Source organism: Staurois parvus, unplaced genomic scaffold (assembly GCF_062004578.1).
Source record: "Staurois parvus isolate SC_StPar_1 unplaced genomic scaffold, SC_StPar_1.0 ptg000166l, whole genome shotgun sequence".
In the NCBI taxonomy this organism is placed as follows: Eukaryota; Metazoa; Chordata; class Amphibia; order Anura; family Ranidae; genus Staurois; species Staurois parvus.
In genome coordinates, this window is record NW_028317962.1 from 71,702 (window position 1) to 90,000 (window position 18,299).

An 18,299-nucleotide genomic window follows, 5' to 3' on the forward strand; every position below is an offset into this window, starting at 1 on the left:
CATCAGCAGCAGCATCCCACGTGTGCTCTGGCCTCCTGATAGATATGGCCGACCTTCGTTTCGGGTCGCTACTGCTCATGCATGCGCGACCTTAATGTGTGGGCACCCCACCGTGGATGCGCCCTACGGCCGATGGCCGACTGCACTCCTAGAGACCAGAATGCTCCCTCTAGTGGCCCCAACAAAAGCAAAGGGCAAGCACGTCCCAGTCTAAAATGTTGTGAGCACTCCCCCTGGTGGAAACTTTAGACAGATAAACAATACCTCTTCTGTTCCCACCAAATTTGAGCTTTTTCTTTTTACAGAGCGAAAAAAAAAAAAAAAAAAAAAAGATAGTTTACCAATCCCACTGCAGGTCCCTGACTTCCGCCAGGCAATAACCTTCACCCCTCATGGAGGGCATGGTCATACAGACCTTCATGGACCCGGTCCCCATAATGTGGGGCCACTGCCTTGGAACCATACAGCACCGCACTGGAAAGTGACTTGGTCAGGTTTAAAACAGGGTTCCACCTACATGGGGTCAAGCGCCGTAAGGCTGCATTACAGGCAAAAATGTTCTTATTTAGCGAGGCTCGGGTACTATTCATTTTTTGCTCACAGGTTTCCAAATTATTATTATACAGTATTTATTATAATGGGAGACAGTACACGAGACATCACAGTAACAATACAATACACGAGGGGTTCAAGGGCCCTGCTCCTTGGAGCTTAAAATCTAGGAGGGGAGAGTGGTACAGGAGGAAATAGCTGTGTGGGATGGAGTGGTGGGAAGAGCGGAGGAGATTGGCAATTAGGTGAGGACGGGGTAGGCTTCTCTGAAGAGATGGGTTTTCAGGGTGCGCCTAAAGGTGAGGAAGGGAAGGAGACAGTCTGATGGATTAGGGTAGTGAGTTCCAGAGGATGGGGGAAGCCCTGGAGAAAGCCTGGAGACGGGCATGGGAGGAGAAGACCAGGGAACTAGAGTAGGTGGTCTTGTGAGGAGCAGAGAGTGCGTTTTCGGTGGTAGATGGATATCAGGTCGGTGATGTAGTTTGGGGCAGTGTTATAAACAGCTTTGTACGTCAATGTTAATAATTTGAATTTTATGCGTTGGGCAACCGGAAGCCAGTGGAGGGATTGGCAGAGGAGGGTGGTGGATATGGAGCGGTTAGTAAGGTGGATGAGTCTGGCCGCAGAATTCAAGATAGACTGAAGCGGGGATAGCCTGTGTTGAGGTAGGCCGGCGAGGGAGTTACAGTAGTCAAGTCATGATATATTAAAGGGAGTGAATGAGTTACTTTGTAATTTCTGGAGTTAGGAACATGCGTATTTTGGAGATGTTGTGGAGGTGGAGTCTGCAAATGGATCAAATTAGAGTCCATGACTCTCTAAGGAACTGTACCAGACTTTAGGTATGCCACAGGAGCACAAGAAACACATTCAGTGCCCATCCACCTTACAGACACTGGGGGGGGGGGGGGGGGAGGAGGAGAACCTGTAAAAAGTAAAGAAAAAAAAAAACCTGGAAAGTACTTATGAGTGGTTATATAGGGGAGGACCTCTTCTGATTGGTTGGCCTGTGTCCATTCACCTATAGGTGGCATATAACCCACATAGTCATGAATAGCCTGCTCTGTGTCCCGTTATGTACGATAAAGAAATTACAGAGACCCTCCAACCATGCCTCACTGTTGCCTAAAGAAACTCATCCATATACCACTCTGAAGGTCTTTGTTAAACTGCCTTCTGCATAACAGCAAAGTATAACAAATTTGGAATCATTCCAGAGCACCTGCTGCTATTTTTCTGAACATACAGTTGTGTTCAAAATAATAGCAGTGTGTTGAAAAAAGTGAATAAAGCTCAAAATCCTTGTATTTCCATACACACACAAATGTATTGGGAACACTACACATTCTATTCCAAATCAAAACATGAATATATATCAAATTTGTGTTGTTCCTCTAAAAAAAAATTGAAGAAAAGTGAATATAGACTGTTCAAAAAAATAGCAGTGTTTGTATTCTTCCTTACAAACTCAACCATTCACTATATAAACTGAAAAATGTTTGAAGATTTTGCTTTCCTTTGAATCACTTAATTAATATTTAGTTGTATAAGCACTGTTTCTGAGAACTGCTGTACATCTGTGTTGCATGGAGTCACCCAACGTCTGGCCCCTGTGAACAGGTATTCCAGCCCAGGATGATTAGACTACATTCCACAGTTCTTCTCTATTTCTTGGTTTTGCCTCAGAAACTGCATTTTTGATGTCATCCCACAAATTTTCTATTGGATTAAGATCCTGAGATTGGGCTGGCCACTCCATAACGTCAATCTTGTTGGTCTGGAACCAAGATGTTGCACGTTTACTGGTGTGTTTGGGGTCGTTGTCTTGTTGGAACACCCATTTCAAGGGCATTTCCTCTTCAGCATAAGGCAGCATGACCTCTTCAAGTATTCTGATGGATTCAAACTGATTCATGATCCCTGGTGTGGGATAAATAGGCCCAACACCGTAGTATGAGAAACATCCCCATATCATGATGCTTGCACCACCATGCTTCGCTGTCTTCACAGTGTACTGTGGCTGGAATTCAGTGTTTGGGGGTCGTCTGACAAACTGTCTCCGGCCACTAGATCCAAAAAGAACAATCTTACTTTCATCAGTCCACAAAATGTTGCGCCATTTCTCTTTAGGCCAGTCAATGTGCTCTTTGGCAAATTGTAACCTCTTCAACACGTCTCTTTTTCAACAGTGGGACTTTGCGGGGGCTTCTTGCAGATAGCTTGGCTTCACATAGGCGTCTTCTAATTGTAACAGTACTCACAGGGAACTTTAGACCTTTGATCTTCCTAGAGCTGATTGTTGGCTGAGTCCTGGCCATTTTGGCTATTCTTCTAGCCATTTGAATGGTAGTTTTTCGCTTTCTTCCACGTCTTTCAGGTTTGGGTTGCCATTTTAAAGCATTTGCGATCATTTTAGCTGAGCAGCCTATCATTTTCTGCGCTTCTTTATGTTTTCCCCTCTCCAATCAACTTTTTAATCAAGGTACGCTGTTCTTCTGACAATGTCTGGAATTACCCATTTTCCTCAGAATTTCAGAGAGAAATGCACTGTAACCAGCATGTACAACATTTGCTGCCTTCCTTCCTTAAATAAGGGCAATAATTGCCACCTGTTTTTCAAAGAATGAATGACCTCACTAATAGAACTCCACACTGCTATTATTTTGAACATGCCCCTTTCAATTAGTGATTCAATTACACAGAATCAGCAGCATGCATGTCATGACTGTTGGGTCTGTTGGATTTCTATTACTTTACTACACCTGCTAGTAAATTATTTGCCATGTAGAAATATCATTTCTACCAAAAACAGAGATTGATCAGGTTAGTGATGTCTGACTGCTATTATTTTGAACACAACTGTACATAGGAAAGTCGCTTCGCCTTGTTTCCACACCAGAGATGTAGCTGTTAAGCCACAAGTCTTCTGTGAAGACCACTTCTAACAAGACTTTTCCTGATGACTATAAGGCCTGTTTCACACCAATGCACTTTGCTTTTGATCTGTTTTTGCAATGAACCGTTTTTGCAATGCTTTTTGCATTTCACTTTTACACACACGTCTTCGCCGCATTTGCGTTTTTTTTTTTCAGCTTTTTTTTTTGTTAAAGGGGAAAGGTTTTTGTTGCTGGGCAGAATAAAAACACAAAAAACACAGCAAAAACGCACTACATGGGTTTCAGCAGCATCTACATTGAACTCTATTGAAGCAAAAATGCTGCTTTCTGCATTTAAAAAAGTCCCTGACCCTTTCCAAAAATCCAGCAGCAAAAAAAAAAAAAAAAAAAAAAAAAAAAAAGGCATAGATGTGAACATGTCCCAACCATGTTAAATGGACTGTAGTGCGTTTCTGCAAAAAGCAATAAAAAAAATTGCTGTGAACCAGACCTAAGGGTCTATGCATGTGAGGCTTAAAAAAATGCTGCTTCTACAGGTGCTTCACATTTTTTAATACTGCCTGTAGAAGCAGCTCAACCTAATGAGTCCATTCACATTAGGACGTCACACACACACACTTTTGCATGTTCAGCATTTTCAAGTATATATTGAAAAACAAGGGGAATGTTAAGGAAAAAAATGGTTTTAAATGCAAATTCCCATAAACTCTCCTAAACTCTTATGCAATAAGAGCCACTGTGAGCATTTTTCTGCCGCTTTTCTGCCAGAGGTTTTGCCAATTGTTTCTGCGTCTAGTGTGCCTAGACACTAAATGAGTCCCACTGATTTCTGTTATATGTGAGATACTAGTGCCACTTGACTCCTTTCACTAGCAAAGGGAAGTCAGCATATGTTGGCTCATTTGCTGACCGAAGCTTCCTTGGTGACCACTGCATTTTTGGTCCTCAACATTGCCTGTTTCTTTATGATTCTGCAGAAGAGCTTGGACAGCACATCTGGACACACCAAATATTGATCTGATTTAGGTATCTTTCTGCTTATGCACTTTGTAGGTGGTTAATTGATAAACTTCAAATACATTTTTAAATTATTATTATTATACAGGACTTATATAGCACCGACAGTTTGCTCAGCGCTTTACATAATGGAGGGAGACATTACATTTATTGAAATATATTAAATAAATTTCAGATAAAATTTCACTATTTTGAAAGCATCTTCACTTTACAGCATCTTTTCCACAAGTGACTAAACGTTGCAAAACACTACATTGTAAAAAATGTAGTAAAGCACAATCATTTTGTACTGCTGAAAAGCAGGAAGCAGTGCCCAAACAGTGAAACAGCAAATGTGGCTTCCCAATGCACTTGAAGTGATATTAAACTCTGTTAAATAAAATTAAAAAAAAAAAAAAAAAAAAAAAAAACACACATCATACTTGACAATGGTTTTGCACACAGAAGCCCCCCCCCCCATCCTCCTCTTCTTGGGTCCCTGGCGAATGCTCCTGGATCCTCTCCCTTTGATTAGTGCCCCCAATAGCAAGCCACTTGCTATTGGGGCACTGATATGTGCTCGCTTTCTAGCCCCACTCTATGCGTCCATAAGACACAGAGCCGTGGCTCTGCCCCGGCCCAGCTCTCTCCTCTTTGGCTCACTGGGTGTGACTGACAGCACTAGGCCTCAACTAACGAGGAGAGAGAGACCCAGTACAGCTGAGGCTCCCATGCATATCGCTGGATTGAAAGTGGGCTCAGGTGAGTATTGGGGGGACTGTGGGGGGAAGCAGCAGTTTTTTTACCTTCGGGAATAGAATGCATGAAGGTAAAAAAAACCTTCAGCCTTTACAACCACTTTAATGTTGGGTTTTTAAAATGTTGCCATATACTTTTCAGATAATAATATAATATAAATACATTTTTCCCAACTGTGACTAGAAATTATTCACATTAAATTATGTCGTTTACCTCAGAAACATTAGCAGTGACAGCAGCATTGCTCGACTGTCCGTTCATTAGGTCCATTCTTCCAGCACCATTAGTGCTTGCTCCCTCCTTGAAGTGAGCGTGGAATGTTGATCATCTCATCTCCACGGACGCAAGAGCATCATTATCATCATCATCCTGCGACGAAAACGCATAGGAGAAAAAACAATTCCGTTAACATTGAATAAAGACTATAACTTTAGACTAAAGAAACATGAAGAACAATTGCTAGCTTATCAGTTCTAGTAAATACAGGTATACCTTGGTTTACACATGCCTAGGTTACTGTAATTTTTGGTTTACGAATGAAAATCCATTGAAAATAATACCTCGACTTACAAATTTTTTTAGCAATATGAAGTGTATGTCGGTGCAGATTTTTAAATGCAATTTCCGGCTTTTTATTTTCTTCACTATAGCTCACAGAATTAGCTGTCACTTTCCCCAGAGTTAAAGGAAGCTTTGTTTCTTTTAACTTCAGGAAATAAACTAAAAGGAAACTTTCTTTCTTTTAGCTGGGGGGAAAGTGACAGCTGAATCTCTAAGCTATAGTGAAGAAAAAAAAATAAAAAGCGGTAGTTACATTTAAAAACCGGCACCATAATAAATAAAAAAAACGGGATGGGGTCCCCCCTCCCATCCATACCAAGTCCTTCGGGTCTGGTATGGATTTTGAGGGGAACTCCCATGCCAAAATTAAAAAAAAAAAAAAAATGGCTTGGGAGTTTCCCCCCCAAAATCCATAGCAGACCCTTATCTGAGTATGCAGGCCGGCAGGTCAGGAAGGGGGGGGGGGGGCGGGAGGAGCAAACGCCCCCTCCTGAACCATACCAGCCCACATGCCCGCAGCATGGGCTCCCCCCCCCCCACCAAGCACATTGTCCCCATGTTGTGTTGATGGGGACAAGGGCCTCTTCCCCACAACCCTGGCTGGTGGCTGTGGGGGTTTGCGGGCAGGGTACTTATCGGTACCCAGATCCCAGCCCCCCCTACTATGTGAATGAATATAGGGTACATGGTCCGGATACTCATGCACAAAAAACAAAGTGTAGTGTGAAAAAAGACAGGACACGGTCCTTTATTAGAAGAAAAAACTAAAATAATGTCCCCCACAGTAGATCCAAACATTAATCACGGTGACCGCTGTCGACCCGACAAAAAGATTTAAAAAATGGCTCCGCTTCCAACTATGGCTCCTGCCGGCTGCCTGCTCCAGTGGTTTGACAGTTCTTAAATAGGTAAGGGGGGGGCACCCAAGGACATCACGCATGTGACTCCACCCCATGTGACATCAATGATGTCACATGGGGCGGGGTCACTTGGGTGATGTCCCTGGGTGGCCACACCCCTTACCTATTTAAGAACTGTCAAAGCACTGGAGCAGACAGAAGGCGGGAGCCATCGTCGGAAGCAGAGCCTTTTTTTGTGCTAATTAGATGAGAAATTAAAATGGAAGTTAATTTTAAGTCAGCTTTAAACATTTAAAAGGACTAAAAAAAAAACAAAAACAAAAAAAAAAACACAAGAGTCAAGAAAGAGCTACTACACTGACAACTGTACATAAAACCACATACTGACTGCAGACAATGAAATGCTGCCTTTAAAGGTGAACTTCAGGGGTTTTTGTTTTTTTTCTTTAGTTTACCCTGCCTCCAGTTTTGCCTCAATGAGAATGACATTTTAGTCTTCTCCTGAAGCCTCCGGGGATATTAACATCACATACCAGGATGATGTATTTTCCTCAAAGAACAAATATGCAAACAAAAGCTGCTCCATATCTGGCACATGCGCTGCCAGGGATCTGGGGCTGTGTTCACTTACATATTGTTCTATGAAAAGAAAAAGTAATGCCCCTGGATGAGGATACCCTCTTGAATGTGCGAGGTCGATATTCCAGGAGGCATTACTTTCCACCATTCAATGATATGCAAAAAGGCACAATGCCAAATCCTGTGTCTGTGCAATATCTAGTGTCACATCATTGGAGGGAAAGGAGGGGTGGACTGGACAGCCAGAACCAGGAAGAAACAGCCATCTTCCTGTGATGTAAAAAAAGGAAGATGGTGACGCGGGGTGTAAGCAGTGCCAGAGAAAGACAAAATGCTGGATCTGCTGGGCTTTTAAGCATGTTAGCTCAACATAAAGTTAAATGGGAACAACAATTTATTGGGAGAGTAAAGTTGTCCTTTAAAGTGTATGTATGTAATGTACTCTTACAATAAACTAACACTTTCCTTAAAATAAACGTATGAAAAAAACCCCCTTTGTATTATATTTTTCATATATAAATCTAAATGTTAGCAAAAACGCCAGCTGTTAAAAAAAAAAAAAAAAAAAACACAACACACTTTAACAAAATTTCTCTGTAAATACTTTATAATGCAGGCTTCTAGCCCAGGGGTTCTCAACCACCAGGCTACAGATTGAGCCTTACTGGATTGGCCATTTCAGGAACCGCCGCAGTGCGTTTCTTCCCTGGCTGAAGAGTGTCAGCAGGCGCCCTGTGATGAGCATGCTCTATTAGGATCCGTACACATTATCTATTTTCGGTAACAAGTTTCAACACAACACACATACAAAGCATTGCAACACAGAGTGTGGCAATGTACTAACATGAGTTGTGGTGTGCTGCCAAAAACAGTGAATGCATGCCCATCGCCAGTCGAGTGCCATCCACAATAACAGCACTGCAAACTAAGGCACCACCAGGAAGCACTGTAAATCAATGTTCCAGTTGAAGCAGAGGAGCAGACCTGCTATTACTGTAGGAGTGAAGTCCCATACTCTCTATCACGTGACTGTGTGCCTAAATATTTACCATTCCTTTAAAGCTATTACACGATAATACATGAACAATTTTAGAGACTTACTGAAATGAGATTATGAAAATATGCTTAGTGTCCCTTTTAGCAATGCAGGCACATGTTCCATTGCATGCAACATTCCTTTAACATTATAGGCCTGATAATTGAAGACTATTATAAGTAAATAGCAATCACATGGTTACACATAGCTAGGAAAGATCTACCATAGTCCTGCAGACGGAATAAACAGGGTGCAAAGTTCTCAAGCTAACAGCACCACCCGGTGGTAGCAGACTGTTACTCCTTATATACAAGCCAAACACACAAGACATAAATCAGGCAAAGAACCAGAGATGCTACAGTCTGCTCTCTAGAATCCAAACCAACTTTGAATGGTGTACAAAAATGAAAGACCAGAAGTGAAAAATGAAATCTAGTCTGCTTACCTAAACATGTTTATAGAAATCAACACCTATAATCCTGTGCAAACAAAAAAAGGAAAAAAAACTGTCCTGCATGCAATTTGTAAATTTTTTTTGTAAGCAGCCAAGATATTTTTGCTACTATTTATCAAACCTCTATTCAGTAAATATACACTAAAATTAATTTTAATACATAGAAAACACACCATAATAACAATTAGATTGTGTCGAGTAAGATGCCAAATATGTCAGGCCACAAATCTGCTTGTGTCTGAGAAACTGCAGCAAATTACAATGCTCAAAAGAGGTTTATGAACTAGCTGAGGTTTGCATGCATACACCAAGTTTTGCCCTCTTAATGTAGAGGGGAAGAGGGGGGGGGGGGGGGAGGCCTAGAACTGATTTGGTTTTAATTGCCATCTGTGTCCCTCACTTCCTACACAGGTGATAGAACAAGTGAGGGGAAATCTGAAAGAGAAGCATATAAAATCTGTTGTTGGTTCTAAGCCATAAAAATAGATGAGGTTAGAGTTGGGCTTTACTAATGCTGAACGGTCTTTAATTGAATAAAATGTGAAAATGTGTCTGTATTGAAGTGACGTTTTACATTTTTTATTGCCCTGACAAAAACTTGAAAATGTAAAAGTCCTCCAAAAACCAAACAACCTGAGAGTCGCCCCCCATGCTGGACAGCATGGCTAGGATGTATGTGTCAATCCACTGGTGATAGAAACCCAACACTTAGACTAAAGGAATGGTTCACCACACTTAATAAGCAGACATGGATGAAATTTCTCACATAACATACGACAGACTAACCAAGTTTACTACAATGTTGACTCACTGGATATACCATAAAATGACAAATAAATAACAATGTTCATCATCACCTTAGCTGAATTCTTGTAACTTTATGTCCCAAGTCGGCCGCTCAGAGTTTGGAGACTCACAGGGGCTGAGACCTGCTAGAGGTGGAGGGAGACCACCCTTGGGAGACCACTCTTCCTCACAATGCCTGTAACCCTCCATTCTTATCCCCATTAGATACCCACCCTCTCTCCTTTATCTGTGCTGCCATCTTCTCTTTCTCACCATTCTCCATAATACCCCTATCTTTTTCATTCTTCAGTCAGAACACCAGTTTGGATTGGCAAGGTAAATTCCTATTACACTAAAAAAACAATAAAACAAAAAAAAAAAACAAAGAAAAAACAAAAGCAACATTCAGGTAGTGAACCTGAAGACCTCCATCCATAAGTAATAATAATTACGAACATATGGTCGAAGAGAGGGTTTGGCCGGGCCATTACTCATACAGGCCTGACCTGACAAACCATAAATTGACCCCACTATCTACCCTATCATTTTACAAACTCACAAACATTAGCAACAATAACTACCTGCAGCATGGTGCCATTTACATAGTTCAAAATTCTTGACCTTTCCAAGGGAGCCCCGCCTCTCATATGGTTGTTTATGTGTGGTTATGTCAATATGATTATGTGAATTATAGGTCAGGCAACTGTCTATATTATGTACGTTTGAATAGCCACTTGAAGACCATAATACGTATATCTATGTTGGCACTTCAAGATGTCATAATGGGATGATGCCTATAGCTGCAGGCATCAAGATATTGTTATTTCTCTCAGGCGGCAGACATCTTTTCTGTAAAAGGCATTCGAACAGCTAGTTAGCAACTGGATTGCTTTTACAGGCGGCAGGAGGTGTTGTGTTTCTCCCCTACACCCACGCCTCTTCCATCCCAATAGCAAGCCTGGATCGAAGCCGATAACTTACCATAGAGCTGATCAGGGATCAGCATGTCCCCGGACATCTTTATGGTATATGAAACCGAAAGAGACAAGAATTTTGTCACTTCCACTTTCTCCAGATGCCAGCAAAGCCATTTCTGCTTTGGGAAAGCATTTGATCATAGCGATCTTGGTGCTAGTGATTGCTAAAGGCTTAAATTAAAAAAAAAAAGTCAGTACTTACCTGCTGTGTGCAGTGCTTTTGCAGAGCAGCCCGGATCCTCCTCTTCTAGTGTCCCCCACCAACGCTCCTGGTCCCTCCCTCTGATCGGGTGCCCCCACAGCAAGCAGCTTGCTATGGGGGCACCTGAGCATGCGCACTCCCCAGCCGCTGCTCCGTGTGTCCATTCACACAGAACCATGGCTCTGCCCTGCCCCCCACTTCTCAATAGCTCACTGGCTGTGATGGACAGCAGTGGGAGCCAATGGGATAGCAGAGACTGCAATGTTGGATCGAGGGGGCTTAGGTGAGTATTGGAGGGGAAGGGGGGGGGGGGCTGGCAGGATGCTGCACAGAGATGATTTTTTACCTTCATGCATAGAATGCATGAAGGTAAAAAACCTTTAGCCTTTACAACCATTTTAAGGACAGAGGAGACATCTGAGGTCTAACAGATAATGTGTCCCCTGTAAAAGCTTTTAAAGCATTGACTATGGAGATTTTTTTTAAATACTGTAGTTTAGCGACAAGAATGTGCACAATTTTGAAGCATACCGTTAGGCATCTCTTTACTTGTCATAACACCACCTTTTATTTATTTAAAAAAAAAAAAAAAAAAAAATCGCCTGTTACATTGTGTTTATTTGCATTACAGTTCATTACAGTGTATTTTTTTCTGATAAATTTGCACAGGAAAACCACTGTGCAAATATTGTGTGACAAAACATTGCGAAACCCACCATTTTATTCTCTACGGTCTCTGCTAATATATGTTTGGGGGGTTTTTCTAGCAAAAATACAGATTTTTTTTTTTACATGTAAACAAAAAGTGTCAGAAAAGGCCTGGTCTTAAAATGGATATACATTCCTGATGTTTGTAAACATGTATACCTTTTAATAAAATCTTTGTTGGAAAATAAATGAAAGGCACCTTCCTGGATTAAATCTAATTGATGGCTATACTGCACCACATATAACATGCTTTTGGTACATTTTGTACAATGAAGCAGTCAAGAACACACACCTTCTTAATTCCGGGAAAAAAGGTAATGGCTATTTTCAACTTTTGTGATACAGAATTTACAATGTGATAAGTAGATGTACCTGAAAGGTATTCCGTACCAGAAATCACATTTCCACCCCAAAGACCTATTAGAAAGATATGGTCACTGCACATGTATGTACCCTGTTGAAAACCATCTCATTTTACTAAGTAGACAGGATGGATTAAGTTCGTTTAGGTTTATGTCCTCACTGCTCTCGCTCCCTTTCCAGACACTTGCCTGGCTCTCTGCAATCAGAATATTACAGCTGCACTGCTGGCAGGAGGGTTTAATCTCTGCAGCTGGAGGATTAGAGAGCAAACTGACCACCCAGAACCACAGTGCACATATTGAGATCCACTGGATTTCAGATATATCAAGGAGCACATTACAGCTTCAACACAAAAAAAAAAAATACACTCTATTTACCTCTATATGTCTATGCATGTGTACATTTGTTCACGTCTATGGGAATGTAAAACCTGCCTGAGGCCTTGAAGTAGGTGAAATGCACCGGTCATATTGTGAATGAGCTCAGAACAGTCCTCTAATGTACAGCTTGTGATGTATACAGTACTGTACAAAAGTCTTAAGCAGGTGTGAAAAAAATGCTGTAAATTAATACTTTCAGAAATAGAAGAGTTAATTGTTTATTTTTATCCTTTAACAAAATGGAAAGTACCGTAAATGTACAGAAGAGAAATCAAAATCAAATATTTGGTGTGACCACCCTTTGTGTGCAAGTGCACCTAGCAGTATGGATGCTGGTTTGAAGGCAGATTTTGAAGAAACTCAGCAGGTAGGTTGTTCCAAACATCTTGGAGAACTAACCAGAGATCTTCAATGGATATCGGCTGCTTCAAATTCTTCTGTCTCCTCAATCAATCCCAGACAGACTCGATGTTGAGATCAGGGCACTGTGGGGGCCAAATCATCACTTCCAGGACTCCTTATTCTTCTTTACAGTGAAGATAGTATTTAATGACATTGGTTGTATGTGCGGGGTCATTGTCCTGTTGCAGAATAAATTTGGGGCCAATCACACGCCTCTGTGATGGCATGATGGATAATTATCTTCCTGTATTTCTCAGCACTGAGGACACCATTGATCCTGACCAAATCTCCAACTCTATTTGCAGACATGCAGCCCAGACTTGCAAGGACCCTCCATAAAGCTTCACTGTTGCCTGCAGACACTCATAGTACTGCTCTCCAGCCCTTCGGCAAACTAACTCCCTCCTGCTACAGCCAAGCATTTCACATTTTGACTCATTGGTCCAGAGCACCTGCTGCCATTTTCCTGCACCCCAGTTCCTGTGTTTTCCTGAATAGTTGAGTCTTAGCCTTGTTTCCATGCCCTATTCACAAAAACATAGGACATGGGGTGAGGAAAAAGGGCAGCAGGGGCTCTGGACCAAAGAGTCAAAATTTAAAGTGATGGTTTAGCCCCCACAGAGCCCTGATCTCAACATCATGGAGTCTGTCTGGGATTACATAGGAAGGATAGAATGGTTTGAAGCGGCCTACATCCACAGATGCCAGGAGTACTCTACACAATGTACAGCACACAGTGTGAACAGCAGTCAGAAATACGACAGACAGTGCAGCAGCCTGAAACACCCAAATGCATTATTTTACCCTTTCCTGCCCGGCCTACTGTAATATGAGGGCCAGGCGGGAGCCCTATTATCCTGGGAGGACTTTATACAAAGTCCTACCAGGATCGGGCTGTGCTCCGGCGCAATCTCTCACGTGTCCACTGCACACAGCCGATGACAGATCACTGTATAGGCCCACTGACGGTACCATGTAATCGCTGTGGCCAATCACGGATCACACAACTGTACACAAAGAAAGACTTTGATTCATGCCTTTCATTGTGTACTATTGTGATGAGCTCTGTAAGTGGTCACATGGTACAGACAGGGCCAATCACAGCCCATCAATACCACATGATAAGCTGTGGCCAATCACAATAGTAAACACTGAATGGTTTTCAATCAGAAAAAAATGGTTGCTTACAACTGTAAAATTCACGATTCTAAGCAATCTTAGTGTGTTAAAACAAAAAACAACATTCCTGATCACCTCCGCAGAGTAGTACAGTGTTAATGTGGTAAAAAAGTTTAGTTTTTGTTTTTTTAGCATACACTATATTGCCAAAAGTATTGGGACGTCTGCCTTTACAAGCACATGGATATTAACGGTATCCCAGTCTTAGTCCGTAGGGTTCAATATTGAGTTGGCCCACCCTTTGCAGCTATAACAGCTTCAACTCTTTTGGGAAGGCTGTCCACAAGGTTTAAGAGTGTGTCTATGGGAATTTTGACCATTCTTCCAGAAGCACATTTATGAGGTCAGACACTGATGTGGAAGGCCCGGCACACAGTCTATTCTCTAATTCATCCCAAAGGTGTTCTATCGGGTTGAGGTCAGGACTCTGTTCAGGCCAGTCAAGTTCCTCCACACCAAACTTGCTTATCCACATCTTTATGGACCTTGCTTTATGCACTGGTGTGCAGTACTGTTGGAACAGAAAGGGGCCATCCCCAAACTGTTCCCACAAAGTTGGGAGCATGAAATTGTCCAAAATGTCTTGGTATGCTGACGCCTTAAGAGTTCCCTTCATTGGAAATAAGGGGCCAAGCCTAACCCCTGAAAAAAAACCCCAAACAGTAATTCTCCCTCCACCAAACGTTTTACTTGGCACAATGCAGTCAGGCAAGTGCCGTTCTCCTGGCAACTGCCAAGCCCAGACACGTCCATTGGATTGCCAGACAGAGAAACAAGATTTGTCACTCTAGAGAACACATCTCCACTGCTCTGCTGAGTCCAGTGGTGGCGTGCTTTACACCACTGCATCCGACGCTTTGCATTGCACTTGGTGACGCAAGGCTTGGATGCAGATGCTTGGACATGTAAGGCTTGGATCCAGCTGCTTGGACATGGAAACCCATTCCATGAAGCTCTCTACACACTACTGTTCTGCTAATCTGAAGACCATATGAAGTTTGGAGGTCTTTAGCTATTGACTCTGCAGACAGTTGGTGACTTCTGCGCACTGTATGATTCAGCATATGCTGACCCCGCTGTGTCATTTTACGTGGCCTACCACTTCGTGGCTGAGTTGTTGATGTGTTCCAGCTGCTTCCACTTTGTTATAATTCCACTAACAGTTGACTGTGGAATATTTAGTAGCATGGAAAATTTATTTTCAAATCGTTTTTGAGAATTTTTTTCCATAACAAGTGCATAGGTGTTCATATTGTCCAATCACAAAGGCACTATGGCACATAAAAAAAAATGGAGGACATATAGATATGGCCGGGTACACGTCCTCCCCTCGACAAGAGGATAAACCTGGAGATAGCTAAAGAAATGTATCATGGGTCAAAACTCTGGAGGTACACAATAAGGGTTAGTAGCAAGGAAATTTCATGGATGGACTTATTGTACAGGTGGCAACCTATCACATTACCACGCTTGAATTCACTGAGTTGAGAGCAACCCATTCTTTCACAAAATGTTTGTAGACGCAGTCTGCATGCCTAGGTGCTTTATTTTATACACCTGTGGCCATGGAGGTGGCCACATGGAGGTTAGGACTACCTAAATCCAATGATTTGGAGGGGTGTCCCAATACGTTTGGCAATATAGTGCACTGTTACCAGTCAGTGTCCCTGATCACCACCACACCAGTTAAATGATGGCACTGTACTGCACTGGTGACACTATGTTAAAAAACAATAAAAATGTTATCATAATTTGTATTATTTCTTCATTTTCAAAAAAACTGCAATAAAAATTACATCTTAAGAAAAAAAAACAAAAAAAACAAAAAATATATACACACACCATAGTTTGTGGACTAACTCTGCTACAGAATAAATGATATACACTGATTTGTTATTTTCAAAGAAATGTAGCAAAGTACATTTCGGCCTAAATTAATGAACAATATACAGCAAAATGTTATAACAGAAATGAAGGGAAATGAGTTTTTCTTCAAAATTTTTGGTATTTTTTTTGTTTAGTAAAAAGTAAAAAAAAAAAAAAAAAAAACTAGCGGTGATTAAATAACACCAAAAGAATGCTCTATTTGTGTGGAAAAAAAAAATTCATATGGGCACAGTGTTGCATGACCACGCAATTGTCAAAGTACAACAGCATGGAAAGCTGAAAATTGGCCTGGGGAACTTTTCCTTGCTTTATTATCCTCCCCCTGCTGCTCTTCCTCCCTACATTGTAAAAATCCAGTGTGTGCACAGATCTTTTACTGCTATTTGGGGACCTGGAAGAGACCCACCGCATGTCAGCGTATGCACTGGGATTCATCTGCATGACATCCAAGACTGCACGATTGATCGTCTCATGAGCAGATATTCCATGGTCTCTGCAGGGTCCTGAATGCCTGGCAGAGCACAGCGCCACTTCTGCACATGCATATAATCTTGTGGCATGAAAAAAACTTCAATAAAATGGTCTCCTGGGAATGTCTGACATGGCAATCTGAAGAGGCAGTAATGGTGTGTACAAACATTCTGCTAGGTAAAAAAGCGAGAAGTGCTGCCTTGTAACACAGAAAACTGGGCTATACTTGGCAATAATAAAACATTTTCCAGACCTGTAATAGGGAGGAAGGAGGAACAAAAAGAGAAAAGGTTAATTTACCTGGTGAAAGTCCGCTTCAACATCTGTCAGTGCACACAGCCCAAATACCTACTTAGACACCTATGCAAACATTTACTTTCTCAAAAATGTTATTTCCATTCACAGGAAAAAAGCAAACACTGCCTCCCACCTGGGTCTGCCAACAAGCCACTCAGGTACTGGCCTTTACATTTTGGAATGAAGGCAAGAAGTGCTTCAATGAGAAATCATCAACATTTTAGGAAGGCTCCTTATGATGGCCATAGATTACTCGTTTTCAACAGCCAGCTGAATGGAGAGAAAAAAAAAACAAAAATGGATTCCTACTTCCACAAAAGTGCAGTGGATGGAGGAATCCCCCCATTCCACTGGGACTCTCCCCTGTCAGAATACAATGATCAATGACTGCAGCTGGCTAACAGAGAAATTTTCCCAATAAGTCCTTCTCACAAAAGTCCATCAAATGACCAACTTCTGTAGAAGAGGCATGGACACACATAGATCAAAATCCGTCCACTCCTTGCTGAACTGGCAGAATTTCTCTCTCTAGGGCCAGCTTTCCTTTGCTGTACTGACAAATATTACACATTAAAATAGGTGAGGTACTTATGCTGCCAGTTCCCAGTTAAAGTGGTTAGTTGAAACTTTAGGTTTCTTCAAAAGTTCACTTTAAGTTATTTAAATTAAATGGTGATCTCAGCACAACCACAGATTCTTCAAAGCCAAACAACTTAAACCAATTCAATAGCATATAGATAGCAGTTCTGAAATTGGCAGACAAACAAAACAATAATTCACAATGCTAAACCAATTCCCTCTACACACAAACAATACATAAGAATACCACTGATCAACATATGACTGCAGCCTATGATTACTATTACAGGAAATAGCAGCAGCCATGCGGCATATACAATAAGACCTCAAGCCTCTTTTTTAGTCATATTTAGACGCTGATTTTTGCTTTTTTCTATTTTAGTTTTGTAATATTAAGAACAAAAACTAACAAAGACCCATAACAAATGTTACGGTTTCCTGTAGATCAAAAAAAAAAAGAAAGTGGGAATGTGTAACAGGGTGTTAAGCAAAGTTGTTTTTTTGTTTTTTTAGCAAACCACAACTGTGTTAATACAAAAACTGAAAAGCAAATATTTGGTGGGACTGGACCAAAAGTTTCATTTTTGTGTCTTGTGCCAAACATCTTCTGGAAGAACATACCGCTACTCTCTGACACGATTGACCAAAGCATTCTATGAGGAACTCCTAACATACACTGCGCAAAAATTAAAGGAACACGTTTTAATCAGAGTATATAATTAAGTCACTTAAACTCCAGGGATATTGATCTGGTCATTTAAGTAGCAGAGGGGGTTGTTAATCAGTTTCAGCTGCTTTGGTGTTATTGAAATTAACAACAGGTGCACTAGATGGGCAACAATGAGACCACCCCCAAAACAGGAATGGTTTTACAGGTGGAGGCCACTGACATTTTTTTCCCTACTCATCTTTTCTGACTGTTTTTCACTAGTTTTGCATTTGGCTAGGGTCAGTGTCACTACTGGTAGCATGAGGCAATACCTGGACCCTACAGAGGTTGCACAGGCAGTCCAACTCCTCCAGGATGGCACATCAATATGTGTCATTGCCAGAAGGTTTTCTGTGTCTCCCAGCACAATCTTCAAGTGCATGGAGGAGATTCCAGGAGACAGTTACTCTAGGAGAGCTGGACAGGGCCGTAGAAGGTCCTTAACCCATCAGAAGGACCAGTATCTGCTCCTTTGTGCAAGGAGGAACAGGATGAGCACTGCCAGAGCCCTACAAAATGACCTCCAGCAGGCCACTGGTGTGAATATCTCTGACCAAGCAATCAGAAACAGACTACATGAGGGTTGCCTGTGGGCCCAACGTCATCTAGCGGGCCCTGTGCTCACCGCCCGGCACCACAGAGCTCAATTGGCATTTGCCATTGAA

The 18,299-nt window shown here is 41.7% G+C and overlaps 1 protein-coding gene across 2 annotated transcripts in view; it reads right to left on the bottom strand.

Annotated features, from left to right (window-relative positions):
* The window catches only part of LOC149462796 (ras-specific guanine nucleotide-releasing factor RalGPS1-like), a 160,703-nt gene that overhangs the window by 49,956 nt on the left and 92,448 nt on the right, over positions 1-18,299 (bottom strand). For both annotated transcript variants that reach the window (XM_089676314.1, XM_089676313.1), the window contains one exon: positions 5,418-5,573. In XM_089676314.1, the coding sequence (XP_089532440.1) occupies positions 5,418-5,474 (57 nt within the window). In that variant the 5' untranslated portion in view covers positions 5,475-5,573. The remainder of the gene's footprint in view (positions 1-5,417; positions 5,574-18,299) is intronic.